Below are 15,934 nucleotides of genomic sequence, written 5' to 3' on the forward strand. Positions count from 1 at the left end.
TATATGAGTTGATCTCTTCTACTGTCTCAGCGATTGCCTCTGTCTAGTGTTAGAAGATTAACATTTACTGTGCAAGAATGACACCATCCACGTATTAGAACAACCATTCTAGTCTTTCCGAGCGGGAATACCGATTCAGGGGAAGTTTTATGCTATGAGTCAATATCTAGTAGGAATTGGATTGAGCGTCAATGTTAATTCCACATAGGACCTTTCCAGTCAATGGACAGGGAGATATGTATCACATCAGTCTGACCAGGATTTGAACCTGCGTCCATGAAGCAGAAAACCTCCCCAGTTAATTTATGATGTGGAGATGCCGGCGTTGGACTGGGGTGAGGACAGTAAGAAGTCTTACAACACCAGGTTAAAGTGCAACAGGTTTGTTTCGAATCACTAGCTTTCAGAGCGCTGCTCCTTCCTCAGGTTCACCTTGATTCATCTGAGGAAGGGGCAGTGCTCCGAAAGCTAGTGATTTGAAACAAACCTGTTGCACTTTAACCTGGTGTTGTAAGACTTCTTACTGTGCCCAATTAACTTATGCAGCTCCCCCAAATGCACAGAATGAGTAGAATTAAATTACCCACCCCCCCACCCCAGGGCCAGACTGGGTGAGAGAGCCATTTAATTAGATGGGAGGGTGAAGACTGAAGATCATTAACCTTTCCAACTCCGGCACCCCCCCCCCCCCCCCCAATCACCAATAAAATTAAGGTTGGAGAAAGTTGAGGTCAGTCTTCTCACACTTAAGCCAATTAAGATTCTTAAATCACACAACCCATAGAATCTTAGAATCCTTGCAGTGCAAAAGGAGGACATTCGGCCCATCGAGTCTGCAATGACCCTCTGAAAGGGTACTCCACCCAAGCCCACAACCCCGCCCTATCCCAACAACCCCTTAACCTAACTGCACATCCCTGGACACTAAGGGCAATTGATCACGGCCAATCCACCTAACCTGCACATCTTTGGCCTGTGGGAGGAAGCCGGAGCACCCGGAGGAAACCCACGCAGGCACGGGAAGAACGTGCAGACTCCGCACAGACAGTTAACCGAGGCCGGAATTGAACCCGGGTCCCTGGAGCTATGAGGCAGCAGTGCTAACCACTGTGCCACCAACAAATGGCCAACTAAGGGTCACTTAAGGGTCTCAACCTGCCATTGTTGATATTCTACCAGCAGTTAGGGCAGTGGCAGGCCCCATAGCTCCTCCATTTAAACTGACCCCCACTTCCCCACCCCCGCCACCTTTCCCTGCATCACTGGACCTGCCTGACTCTCTCCCAGCAAGGAACCATTTGGTTTGCGGAACCTGGCGGTATTCCTCCTCCTGGGCCCACTGGAGTGCCAACAGTGGTCACCACAGCTGGTAGCGCTGCTGGGCCTGAAGAACTGTGAGCCTTCAATTGGTTGGCAGCTCTCGAAGGTGGGATGCTCATCTTGAAGGCCCCAGGAATCCGGATTGCAGGCGGCAGACTGCCTGATTGCAATTTGAATCATAGCAGAACCTTCAGAAATCACCACAGACGTGTTGCACGACCTGTCCAGCCAGGGGACAGGCACATCGCCATTGTCATTTGGGCGATTTTGAACCCACACTCTCGGCACATGAGGAACCCGGTGTGTCCCAAACATTCAAAGCGAATCAATAAAAATGCGATTCTCTTTGGCGCAATTGGGTTTTGGATTTTTCACCCTACCCCCCCACCCCACTCGCTCCAGTGGAGGTGTGAATCATGTCCCATAAGCCCTGGAACCTCATTTCACTACATTTAAAAAAATGTCATGAGTGATATTTCTCTCCAGACCTTCACCCCTTCACAGAATATTCACCAGGCATGGCGTGACGTTGCATCGGAATCATTTACAACAAGTTTGGCCAGGCGTGAGGTGATCAAGAGGTTCCTTCCGGGGCCGCACAGGTAAGTATAGCCCCCGGGGATAAAGGGACTTGTCCAAGCAGTGCTCTGGCACTGTCCCTGGTACAGGTTGGCAAACCCTAGTGGGATCATAATGGGTGGTGGGTATATGTATGGGCATGGGGGGGGGGGGGGGGAGAGGCGAGGTTGAGGGGGAGGGATGCCGGCGATGAATATCGGTGGTGGCGGCGAAGGGGGGGGGGGGGGTGGGGGGGGGGTCTCTGAGGTGTGCGCTGGAGACTGTTGGACTGCAGCGTGGGTCGGGTAGCCCTTTAAAGATGGCGCTCCGATCTGTTTGGAGCCGGTTCCTGCTCTAAGAGGCACCTCCCCACCAGAGTGACGCTGCAAACCACACCCACTCACCTTGTTTTGTGAAAGAGGCTCAAAATTCCATGAGAAGTGACACTTTGTAATTTTATGGTAAGATTCCACCCACTAAATCAAACCCAATGGTTTTAAAGAGAATATTTAGCACCTAGATGGATAAACACTATGTGAAACTGTGATGCTTGTATAACCTTACCGTGCCATACAGCTTTCCCTTCTTGTTCATGGCTAAATAAAAGCCAGTGTTGACCGCTTTGATTGCGACTACTCCAACGTTAACTGACCTGATTTCCATTATACCTGCAAATAAATGAAGGAGAAAATGTGTTATACGAGGGGTTTCCCCCATGACTAAATATGATGTGCATATATCTTTCTGGATGCATATCTTAAACAACTGTCAATAAATACTTCATCAATATGAGTCCCATCAATTATAGGCAGTCTGCAAGCAGAAGGCTAGAGCGATGCCCTGTGCTGAGCTCCTGGTGAACATTATCTGCACACAGTCTTAGCTTCAAATAAAGAACATATATTATTGTTTCACAAGTCCTTGTGTACGATTGCTTTGTTTATGTCGAAAAAGAACAAAAATGTAACATGGTGGCAGTACGCCATTTGAAGATTTGACTGAACAGAATACAAGCTTTAACCCCTTCACGTCCAGCAGAAAAAAAGAAGAACTGGTGTGAAACAACTGTCCAAACTCACCATGTGGAAAGATTATGCAGCTTTGCAGAGATTCTACACACACCGTACCTTTGTCCCGGGATTGCATCTCGCTCCAGCCAGGAGGCTTCAGATCCCAGTCAGATTGTTCAGATCTGGGAGCGCTTAACTAGTAAAGGTCTAACTGCTGCAAAATTTAAGCAGGAACAGAAACTAAACAGCGTTTCACTTTGAATTGAATTTCACAGGCAGAGGAATTCAAGTGCTGCTGAATGTAAATGCTACAGACTGGGCTGGGAATAGATCCTGTCTTCGAGACAGGATCTACTCCCATTTGGAAGCAAATGGACGTATTAGCGAGAGGCAGCATGGTTTTGTGAAGGGGAGGTCGTGTCTCACTAACTTGATAGAGTTTTTCGAGGAGGTCACAAAGATGGTTGATGCAGGTAGGGCAATGGATGTTGTCTATATGGACTTCAGTAAGGCCTTTGACAAGGTCCCTCATGGTAGAAGGTGAAGTCACACGGGATCAGGGGTGAGCTGGCAAGATGGATACAGAACTGGCTAGGTCATAGAAGGCAGAGAGTAGCAATGGAAGGGTGCGTTTCTAATTGGAGGGCTGCGACTAGTGGTGTTCCACAGGGATCAGTGCTGGGACCTTTGCTGGTCGTAATATATATATAAATGATTTGGAGGAAAATGTAACTGGCCCGATTAGTAAGTTTGCAGACGGCACAAAAGTTGGAATTGCGGATAGCGATGAGGATTGTCAGAGGATACAGCAGGATTTAGATCGTTTGGAGACTTTGGCAGAGAGATGGCAGATGGAGTTTAATCCGGACAAATGTGAGGTAATGCATTTTGGAAGGTCTAACAAAGAACAAAGAAAAGTACAGCACAGGAACAGACTCTTCGGCCCTCCAAGCCCGTGCCGACCATGCTGCCCGACTAAACTACAATCTTCCACACTTCCTGTGTCCGTATCCCTCTATTCCCATCCTATTCATGTATTTGGACCCGGGTTCAATTCCGGCCTTGGGTGACTGTCGGTGTGGAGTTTGACATTCTCCCTGTGTCAGCGTGGGTTTCCTCCCGCAGTACAGTTTGTTAACCGTTTTAGTTGCTGTGATATGAAGAGTCTAAACATCTTGTTCCTTTTCACCAAACACCATTTAATTCACTTCCACAGCCTCTGCTCAAAACTCTTAACAACACACCACCTGACAGAGGCCACCTGAAGCCCCTTTACATATCAATGTCAATGAATGGATACTTAACATAAATGAGACAACTAATTAACCCATTACTTAACAATCCCCCCTTCCTTGGAGAAAAAAAACTAATTAGGTGAAAACAAAATTTCAAGTAACTCAAAAACACACACATGGGGCGTCACTCTCCGAACCCCCACTGGGTTGGAGAATTGCCGGGGGCTGCCGTGAATCCCGCCCCCGCCGGTTGCCGAAGTCTCCGGTACCGGATATTCGGCGGGGGCGGGAATCGGGCCGTGCCGGTTGGCGGGCCCACCCGCTCGATTCTCCGGCCCGGATGGGCCGAAGTCCCGCCGATAAATTGCCTGTCCCGCCGGCGTAAATTAAAGTACCTTTCTTATTGCGGGACAAGGCGGCTTGGGAGGGCTCCGGGGTCCTGGGGGGGGGGGCACGGGGCGATCTGGCCCCGGGGGGGTGCCCCCACGGTGGCCTGCCCGCGATCGGGGCCCACCGATCCGTGGGCGGGCCTGTGCCGCGGGGGCACTCTTTCCCTTCCGCCTCCGCCACCGTCTCCACCATGGCGGAGGTGGAAGAGACTCCACCCACTGCGCATACGCGGGAAACTGTCAGCGGCCGCTGACGCTCCCGCGCATGCGCCGCCCCGATATGTCATTTCCGCGCCAGCTGGCGGGGCAACAAAGGCCGTTTCCGCCAGCTGGCGGGGCGGAAATCCCTCCGGCGTCGGCCTAGCCCCTCAATGTTGGGGCTCGGCCCCCAAAGATGCGGAGGGATTTTTTGTTTGTTTGGACGCGAAAGAGAAAAAAAAGTTACAGAAACAAACGCCCTTCATTAACAATATCCAAAAGTTTCTGTGAACTCGTCCCTCTTTTTGTGAAACAGTCTGACAGTTGATAGCTCCTGTCGACCCATGTAATTTTTGTTATTTCCCCTCTGTCCAACATCTGCTTCAAACTTGTGATGTCTATCCGTAACCTCTTTTCATTGACACTTTTTGTAGAGTGCACATTTTCCCACAGGGATTTATTGTCAATGTGACAGTCAATAGGTATATTACCCAAATCCCCTGATCACAAAATTTCTGTCAATATCATACTTATATAAAAGGCCATATCCACCGCCTCTCAGCAGCCGAAGTGCTTTTTACCACTCTCCTTATTTTCTTTGTTTCCCACACAAGCGGGCAACATTTACCATTGTTCCCCAAAAGGAAAATTATAAAACCTCCTGCGCTTGAAACCCCAACACATAAATTTGCGTAGGACGCATCACTATAAACTATGAGTTTCAAGTGCTTACGGTCACCTAAAACCGGGAACTTCAAAACACACTCCTGCATTTTTAGTTTGGCCAACGCTTTATTTGCTCTTATTATGTCTTCCACTTTGGGATCATTCATTTTTTTACTCAACTCTAAGACATCAAAATTCACGTCCGGTCTAGTCTGTCTACCTAACCAGTTCCGTTGCCCAATTAAACTTCGCAGTTGCTCTTTTTCTATCTTTGAAACCATTGCGACTTTTTGTGAAACTCAGCCACGACTAATTGCTATTGGGGTGATGCTTTCCAAATAAGATTGCTGACGTAAAGTTGCCCCTAACTTAGTCTGTCCAATTTCCAGTCCAATATATTTAAATGCACCGGAAGCCTGACTTCCAACCCTGAATTCTTTCCTCAAACCAGAGATTACAAAAGCTTCAACATCACTAGTCCCACCCCACAAAAACCATCGACATGCATCATAAAAATGCCAGAAAGATTTCCTTTATCGTGCCAGAAAAACATTGCAGGATCTGCTTTCAACTGGCAACAGCCTAACTTTAACAAAACTGACCTTACCGAAAAATACCAGACTCTAGATGCATCATTTAATCCATATACACATTTGTTCAACTTCCAGAGTACCCCTTCTGTGTTAGCTGCTTCTTTAGGAGGACGGAGAAAAATGTCTCTCTGGAGCTGATGCCCCTGCAAAAAGGCAGCTTTTATATCTATAGATTTGCATTCCCATGCCTTTGTGGCTAATAGAGCCAAGAAGATCTTTAAAATAACCTTTCCTGCTGTAGGTGAATCTACCCTTAAATCCTGATCTTCTAAGTTTTCTTCAAATCCCTTTGCCACAAGCCTGGCCTTTGCCCTATAAGTTCCATCCGGAAGAACCTTTTCCATTCAAATCCATCTGTGGGATAGAGCTCTTTGTCCCCTATCCGGTACTTCCGTGTATACCCCAAATTCACTCCAACTATGCAATTCTTGCTGTTTAGCATCTTTAGTAACTTTTTCATCTAATTTATTCGAAGCCACCAAAATCTCAGGTGCATGTGGGCTTCTACTCCTATTAGTATTCGTAGTCTTACTCATGTTCCGAGATCTTGACAAACTACGTCCCCTCTCCCGTCTGGTATCTCGTTCTGTACTGCTACTGCTTGATCTTTCCCTTCTGCTGTGGGATGTCCTTTCAATAGTTCTCGACCTTTTCGTGCGGACCTGTTCACTATCCGATGTACTATCTGAACTGGCACTGTGTTTCTGTGCCCTCCATTTTTGAACTTTGTTTTCCCAATCCATTGTCTTGACTCCTTCCCCTGAATGCTGTACATTCAACCAATGTTTATACTTTCCAGTGGCCTTCCCTGCTCTACTAATAACAGTTGCATCTTTCCAGTGACTAGACCCTTCAGGCAAGTATGTCACTTTTGTACCAACTTTTGGCAGTTGCCCTTTCGGAAAAATGGCCTGTTTTAATTCACCAGAAGTGTTGTGTTCCTCCACAGAAATCCTGTCTATATCATTTAATTGGTCCTCATAGTTCTGTAACACATGCGTACCAGATGACTCTGGTTCCTCGTCATGTCTGTCTGCTCTGTCTAAATTTGAAAATTTGTAATCTGTACCCATTATCCTTGATGAATGGACCCTAACAGTTTGATTACCATGTTGCACAATAATTGTTTTGCCATCTATGCCTATGATCTTCCCTGGGCCTTTCCATTCATTAGAATTGTCTCTCTTATAATATACCATGCCTCCTTGCTGAAAAACGGCATCTGATGGCCGTACGTTATGTCTTAAAGCTCTGCGAATTCTTTCAGAGACTTCTGCTTCCAAAAAAGTGTTTCTACTGCTATGTAATGCATTTAAATGTTCAGCAAAACCAGAGCTAATTGTAGTCCCCTCCCAAGCTGGAGGCTGGTCATCCAAAATGAACGGAATTTTAGGATTCCTACCAAACACTAATTGATAAGGACTATAGCCCCCAACCATCTGCAATGAATTCTTTGCATGTACTGCCCATGCTAAAGCTGAATTTAGCCTGCAATTTGGTCGATCTGCCAAAATTTTCCGAAGCATGTCATCGATGACAGCATGATTTCTTTCACAGACACCATTACTAAATGGGTTTTCTGCAGCCGTATTCATAACTCTGATATTCATGTTTTCACACATATCCCTAAACTCATCATTCGCAAATTCTCCCCCATAGTCCGTAAGGAATTTTGCCGGTGGACCCATTCCTGTCCCTATCCATTTTTCCACGATTTGATCCAGAATTACTCTCTTTTCTTTACTTCGTACAATCGTTGATTGACTAAATCTGGTTGCGAAATCTACAAAATGCAAAATAAATATATTATTTGCTTTATCCCAGATCTTAAGGTCCATGGCCACAATGTCGTTAAAATCCCTGGCCAAAGGTAGGGTTACTATCGGTTGTGCTGGTGCCCTTCTGTACTTCCTACAAACTTCACAGCGGTCACTAACCTGTTCTATCAGTTTAGTATAGTCGTCATCCCTTACCCCTGCATCCTCTAATAAATTTTTCAGCCTCCGAGGAGACGGATGTGCAAATTGCCTATGCTGTTTTAATACCACAAGCTTTTTATCAGCTAAAGTCCCATTTTCAACTGCCATTAACACATCCTTAACCACTCTACTTGAAAAATTATTTGTCAGTAATGGAATACAATAGTGTTCCGGCTGTGTAAATTTTAAGTCCACCGTCTTTCCAAAAACTGTTGCCTTATCCTGTTCCATATCCAGTTTCATGTGTGCTTTCTTCATCGACGGTCTGCTCAGAAGCAAAGGTACCTCACTTGATACAACATCCGTGCTAATGAAATGATTCACTCGGGCAATATTGCAAGGGGATCACCACTCTTTTCAGCAACTGCAGAGTATTATCATCCCTAAACCTGAAACTTATGGAACTTTCAAATTCCTTAACCTTATTACGATTTTCAGCATTCAAAGAGTCCAGGTAACATTTTAACCAGTCAAATCACACACAGTAGATGTGCAGCCACTGTCCAATACAGCACAGTTGAAGGATTCTGCAACCAACATCCTCATTACCGGCATAAAACTGCTTGTCAATAGGACAATGCCTTCTTTCTGGTCACTATCTTTTTCCTCTTCTGCCTCTTCCATGTCATGTGTCGCTTCAAACACTCTACCATAATGAGTTGGACAGTTGAAAGCATAATGGTATTGAGAGTCACATCGAAAACATCCATTTATCATGCCTCGTGCATTTCTGGGGTTCATCTTCCTATTGTAGGTTCTAACTGGGTTTCTGTCTTCATAATTTCCTTGTCTCAGTCTCCTTCTATAGTTTTGAGCCCTGTTCGTAGCCATACGATTTTCTCATCCTGTTACTAGTGTATCTTCCATATTCTGCCTAATTGCAGGCTGACCTGTTTGGATCATCAGAGCCATCGGAATCGAATGTTTCCCCAGAAACTTTTGTAAAGCTTTTGTCATCTGTTCGAATAAGGTATCCTTATCAGTAAACTGAACTCCTGTCAAAACCAGGAGCCTATCCATGTTGCTCACTCTAGCACAGCCAAGTAATTTAAAGGCCAACATAGACTGTGGAAATTCCAGGTTGTGTTTCTGCAGCCTTTTATATAGTCTGCCAAATTCCATTATATAGTCTTCCATGGAGATATCCTCCATTTTCCGGAACTTATCAAAATCCGACCATGCTTCATACGCACTTAACAAAGTCATCTTTCTTATAAATCTTATCCATATAATGTAATAAAGTCTCCAGACCTTCTTCTGAGTCTAATTCTTCCAATTCCAGCTCAGAAAGCACTTTGTTTCGGATTTTACTGCCATATGGTAGAGAAAGAGCCAATGCCATACCTTGTTTTCCCTTTCCCAAAGCAGTTACTTTATTCCACATAACTACTGCACTTCTCCATTGGTCGTACGATTCCCTTACAGAAAATAAGGGAGGATAGTCATATCCAGCCATCTTTATCCTCGGTTCAGCCATATATCCCTTTTTTTTTTCCTTTTCTCACTCACTCCTTGGTTTGATCTGGAAAAGTTGTATCTTTCAACCCTTCACATTTACACAGCAATCATCCTCTGCTACCAATTGTTAGACATTTTAGTTGCTGTGATATGAAGAGTCTAAAGTTCTTGTTCCTTTTCATCAAACACCATTTATTTCACTTCCACAGCCTCTGCTCAAAACTCTTAACAACACACCACCTGACAGAGGCCACCTGAAGCCCCTTTACATATCAGTGTCAATTAATGGATACTTAACATAAATGAGACAACTAATTGCAATGTCTCTTAACCCATTACTTAACACAGTTTAGGTGGATTGGTCATGCTAAATTACCCCTTAGTGTCCAAAGATGTGCAGGTTGGGTGGGATTCCGAGGATAGGGTGGGGGCGTGGGCCTTGGTCGGGTGCTCTTCCAGAGGGTGAGCGCAGTCTCGATGGGCCAAATGGCCTCCTTCTGCACTGTAGGAATTCTATAATTCTAATTAGAATTCCGCAGACAGTTCCTAGCAGCCAGAAGAAGTTTATAAAAAGAGTTTTTCACTGTTTGCTTTCATTTTTGAATTCTGCAGCCATTTCCTACTCAAATCATTGGTTCGTGGTTGGAGTCTGGAGCTGAAACCAGGAAGGAAAATCAGAGAGGGCTTAGCAGCATCAACATTACTACCAAGTAGTAACCTATGACCAATCAAGATAGTTGCCACTAAAAATACTGAAAGTATTTTCCCTCCAAAATTGCATCGCTTCTCAAAGCTCCAGATCACATTAAAAATCTTAGAAATGGCTCCAAAAAAATCAAAAATTTCCAACACTCAATTGGAAAGGAGTGGATCTCCTATCTGAATTTACTTTGTTCTGACAACACATCGAACTATGTTGTCTACACATCAATACCTCTGAACCAGTTAAACAAGCCATTAAAGTTAAAATTGCTATTGGCAATGAAGACCTACACAGGTCTGCCTGATGACCATTTGAAACAGCAAGGAAAAATATGGTCAAGGCTCAACAACGAGTGAAGCTCAACTTCAGAATACGCTGTCTGGGATTGGCAACAACCGACAGAGATCACTGGCCAATTTTGTAACTAGATACAGAGGCAGGGGGCATGATAATGACTTCATGACAACCAAGCTAGTTGACAAAATAATCAAGTTTGTGATAGCACCTACCACAGTGTAAACATTCCTAAATGATATCTGGGACCAACCTTAATCCTTACACTGGGAAAGATGATTACAAAGCAGGTGAAAGTATGAATCCATATGAATAGATAGACAGAGTTGACAGGCTGTGTATTTTGTCCACCATTGGCATCATAGCCAACGCAGGCAAGCCTAGTAAGCAGCGCACCCAGGAAATGTCCAGCCTGTGATGCTGTATGCGAGGCACGTGGCAGCAGGCACATTGGAACTGTCAATACAAGTGGTTCAATATCATGAGAAACCATAAACAGAGATCACATCCACCATTCCAGCCAATCAAAATTGCAGACCAAATGGCATCAAGACAAGATCCATGGAGTGCCTAGCCAAGGTTAGATGGGGTTGCAGGGTTTTTTTTCCCCAATTAAGAGGCAATTTAGCGTGGCCAATCCACCCACCCTGCACATCTTTGGGTTGTGGGGGTGAGGCCCACGCAGCCACGGGGAGAATGTGCAAACTCCACACGGACAGTGACCCGGGGCCGGGATTGAACCTGGGTCCTCGTGTCATGTGGCAGCTGTGCCAACCACTGTGCCACCTTGCCACCCCAATTGGGTTGCAGGGCTATGCGGATATGGCCGTGGGGGTGGGGGGGTGGGGGTGGGGGTAGATATGCCTGGGAACAATCTTTCTCCACTGATTTCTGTTCTCCAGCTGACCTTGCTGCCTGTCCGATAGAGAGCCCGGCCCAGGTTCTGATATTATCCAGCCAATGCCATCATTGCTCCTCCTCGCATGTCTTGCATTTTTCCGAACACTCCCCCCTGCCCGCATCGTATGTCCAAAATATGTGAGCTTCCTTGATATCACCTCCTCAAACATGTTCCTCTTTCTCTGAACTCTTAGGAGTACATGATGCTTCACCCAAAAAACAGGCGAAGATAAAAGAAACCCATGAGCTGCATGTGGGTAATCAATCATCCAGATCGAAGATCAGCTGCAAGCTACAAGTGCCCAGCTTACGGGGCTTGGAATCCGGAAGAAATCATCAGCAAATGTCCAGAACCAAAATCGAATCAAGATTCTATAGACTCTGGAACAGTTCCTACAGATTGGAAGGTAGCGAATGGAATCCCATTATTTAAAAATGGAAGTAAAGAGAAAACAGGGAATTATAGACCAGTAAGCCAGACATCAGGGCGCGATTCTCCGACCCCCCACTGGGTCGGAGAATTGCCGGGGGCCGGCGTGAATCCCGCCCCCACTGTGTCGCGAATTCTCCGCCACCGGAGATTCGGCGGGGGCGGGAATCGCGCCGTGCCGGTCGGCGGGAATCCCCCGGCGATTCTCCGGTCCGCGATGGGCCGAAGTCCCGCCGCTGTCAACCCATGCCAGCCGGCGTGGATTGAACCACCTTTGGGACGGCGGGACATGGTGGCGCGGGCGGGCTCTGGGGTCCTGGGGGGGGCGCGGGGCGATCTGGCCCCGGGGGTTGCCCCCACGGTGGCCTGGCCCGCGATCAGGGCCCACCGATCCGCGGGCGGGCCTGTGCCGTGGGGGCACTCTTTTCCTTCCGCCTTCGCCATGGTCTCCACCATGGTGGAGGTGGAAGAGACTCCCTCCACTGCGCATGTGCGGGGATGCCGTGAGCAGCCACTGACGCTCCCGCGCATGCGCCGCCCGGCAAAGTCATTTCCGCGCCAGCTGGTGGGGCACCAAAGGCCTTTCCCGCCAGCTGGCAGGGCGGAAATCAGTCCGGCGTGGGCCTAGCCCCTCAAGGTGAGGGCTCGGCCCCTCAAGATGCGGAGACTTCCGCACCTTTGGGGCGGCGCGATGCCGGACTGATTCGCGTCGTTTTTGGCATCGGTCGGCGGACATCGCGCCGATATCGGAGAATCCCGCCCCAGTAGTGGGGAAAATTCTGGAATCCATTATCAAGGATTTAATAGCAGAGCACTTGGAAAACAGCAGCAGGATCGGATAGAGTCAGCATGGGTTTATGAAGGGGAAATCATGCTTGAGAAATATTCTGTAATTAGTAGAGTTGACGAGGGGGGCCAGTGGATGTGGTTTATTTGGACTTTCAGAAGGCTTTCAACAAAGTTCCACATAAGGGGCGAAATTCTCCCCCAACGGCGGGATGCCCGCCGACTGGCGCCAAAGCCGGCGCCAATCAGACGGGCATCGCGCCGGCCCAAAGGTGCGGAAGGCTCCGCATCTTTGGCGGCCTAGCCCCAACATTGAGGGGCTAGGCCGACGCCGGAAGGATTTCCGCCCCGCCAGCTGGCGGAAATGGCGTTTGTTGCCCCGCCAGCTGGCGCGGAAATGCGGCGCATGCGCGGGAGCGTCAGCGGCCGCTGTCAGTTTCCCAGCGCATGCGCGGGAGCGTCAGCGGCCGCTGTCAGTTTCCCGCGCATGCGCAGTGGGGAGAGTCTCTTCCGCCTCCGCCATGGTGGAGGCCGTAGCGGAGGCGGAAGGGAAAGAGTGCCCCCACGGCACAGGCCCGCCCGCGGATCGGTGGGCCCCGATCGCGGGCCAGGCCACCGTGGGGGCACCCCCCGGGGTCAGATCGCCCCGCGCCCCCCCCCAGGACCCCGGAGCCCGCCCACGCCGCCTGGTCCCGCTGGTAAATACCAGCTTTGAGTTACGTCGGCGGGACAGGCAATTCCTGGGCGGGACTTCGGCCCATCCGGGCCGGAGAATCCAGCGGGGGGTCCCGCCAACCGGTGCGGCCGGATTCCCGCCACCGCCCAATCTCCGGGAGCGGAGACTTCGGCGGGGGCGGGGGCGGGATTCACGGCGGCCAACGGCCATTCTCCGACCCGGTGGAGGGTCGGAGAATGACGCTCAAGAGATCAGCATGTAAAATTAAAGCACATGGGATTAAGGGTAGTGTATTAAGATAGATAAAAAACTGCTTGGCAGAAAGAAAACGAAGGGTAGGAATAAACAGGTCTTTTTCCGAATGGCAGACAGTTAGTAGTGGGGTACTGCAGATATAGGTGCAGGGACCTCCAACAATTCACAATATATATTAATGATTTAGATGAGGGAACTAAACATAATACCTCCAAATTTGCTGATGACACAAAGCTGTGAGGAGGATGCAGAGATACTTCAGTGTGATTTGGACAAGCTGAGTGAGTCGGCCAATGTATGGCAGATGCAGTATAATGTGCTTAAATGTGAGTTTATCCACTTTTCTAGCAAAAACAGGAAGGCAGATTATTGAATGGCCATAGATTGAGAGAGGGAAACGTGCTGGAGACCTGGGTGTCTTCGTACACCAGTCGCTGAAGGTAAGCATGCAGGTGCAGCAGGTGGTAAAGAAGGCTAATGGTATGTTGACCTTCATAGCGCAAGGATTCGAATACGGGAACAGGGATGTCTTGCTGCAACTATACAGGGCCTTGGTGAGTCCACACCTGGAATATTGCACGCAGTTTTGGTCTCCTTATCGGAAAAAGGATGCTCTTGCTGTAGAGGGAGTGGGAGAAAGTTTGCCAGGCTGATTCCTGGGATGGCAGGACTGACGTATGAGGAGAGATCGACTTGGTTAGGATTGTTTTCATTGGAGCTCAGCAGAACGCGCGGGCATCTCTTGGAATCTGTGAAGTTTGAACAGGACTAGGCACGGTAGATGCAGGAAGGATGTTCCCAATGGTGGTGGTGTCCAGAACCAGGGGTGATGGTCTAAAGATATGGGGCATACCTTTTAAGACCGAGATAAGGAGCAATCTCTTCACCCAGAGAGTGGTAAATCTGTGGAATTCGCTACTGCAAGAAGCAGCTGAGGCCAAAATATTGTGGGCTGGATTCTCCGATTCTGGGGTGATGTCCCCACGCCAGCGTGGGAACGGTGGCATTTTATGCCAGAACAAATGGCGTATAACGGCCACTGATTCCACATTTTGCTGGGGGCTAGCAGCAAGGCAGCGTAGAGCCCCCGGCTCTAGCTACCGAAACGGTCTGGAGAATTGCCGCCTCTGTGGCTGCAAATGCACGTGGCGGCGGCCTGCAGTGCCCACGCCGTGCTGCATGGGGACGGCCTGCAGTGCCCACGCCGTGCTACGTGGCGGCGGCCTGCAGTGCCCACGCCGTGCTGCATGGGGACGGCCTGCAGTGCCCACGTCGTGCTACATGGCGGCGGCCTGCAGTGCCCACACCGTGCTACATGGCGACGGCCTGCAGTGCCCACGCCGTGCTACATGGCGACGGCCTGCAGTGCCCACGCCGTGCTACATGACGACGGCCTGCAGTGCCCACACCGTGCTACATGGCGATGGCTTGCAGTGCCCACACCGTGCTACATGACGACGGCCTGCAGTGCCCTCGCCGTGCTACATGGCGACGGCCTGCAGTGCCCGTGCCGTGCTACATGGGGACGGCCTGCAGTGCCCACGCCGTGCTACATGGCGACGGCCTGCAGTGCCCACGCCGTGCTACATGGGGACGGCCTGCAGTGCCCACGCCGTGCTACATGGCGATGGCCTGCAGTGCCCACGCCGTGCTACATGGCGACGGCCTGCAGTGCCCACGCCGTGCTACATGGCGACGGCCTGCAGTGCCCACGCCGTGCTACATGGCGACGGCCTGCAGTGCCCTCGCCGTGCTACATGGGGACGGCCTGCAGTGCCCACGCCGTGCTACATGGGGACGGCCTGCAGTGCCCACGCCGTGCTACATGGCGACAGCCTGCAGTGCCCACGCTGTGCTCCATGGCGACGGCCTGCAGTGCCCACGCCGTGCTACATGACGACGGCCTGCAGTGCCCACGCCGTGCTACATGGGGACGGCCTGCAGTGCCCACGCCGTGCTACATGGCGACGGCCTGCAGTGCCCACGCCGTGCTACATGGCGACGGCCTGCAGTGCCCACGCCGTGCTACATGGGGACGGCCTGCAGTGCCCGTGCTGTGCTCCATGGCAACGGCCTGCAGTGCCCACACCGTGCTACATGGCGACGGCCTGCAGTGCCCACACCGTGCTACATGGCGACGGCCTGCAGTGCCCACACCGTGCTACATGGCGACGGCCTGCAGTGCCCTCGCCGTGCTACATGGCGACGGCCTGCAGTGCCCTCGCCGTGCTACATGGCGACGGCCTGCAGTGCCCACGCCGTGCTACATGGCGACGGCCTGCAGTGCCCACGCCGTGCTACATGGCGACGGCCTGCAGTGCCCACGCCGTGCTACATGGCGACGGCCTGCAGTGCCCACGCCGTGCTACATGGGGACACCCTGCAGTGCCCACGCCGTGCTACATGGGGACACCCTGCAGTGCCCACGCCGTGCTACATGGCGACGGCCTGCAGTGCCCACACCGTGCTACATGGCGACGGCCT

The 15,934-nt window shown here is 49.9% G+C and overlaps 1 protein-coding gene across 1 annotated transcript in view; it reads right to left on the bottom strand.

The window, feature by feature from the left end:
* Positions 1–15,934, bottom strand: part of fgf22 (fibroblast growth factor 22) — a 156,436-nt gene that overhangs the window by 11,149 nt on the left and 129,353 nt on the right. The window contains exon 2 of the mRNA XM_072482095.1: positions 2,443–2,546. Within this exon, the coding sequence (XP_072338196.1) occupies positions 2,443–2,546 (104 nt within the window). The remainder of the gene's footprint in view (positions 1–2,442; positions 2,547–15,934) is intronic.

This window comes from Scyliorhinus torazame, chromosome 18 (genome assembly GCF_047496885.1).
Source record: "Scyliorhinus torazame isolate Kashiwa2021f chromosome 18, sScyTor2.1, whole genome shotgun sequence".
Taxonomy (NCBI): domain Eukaryota; kingdom Metazoa; phylum Chordata; class Chondrichthyes; order Carcharhiniformes; family Scyliorhinidae; genus Scyliorhinus; species Scyliorhinus torazame.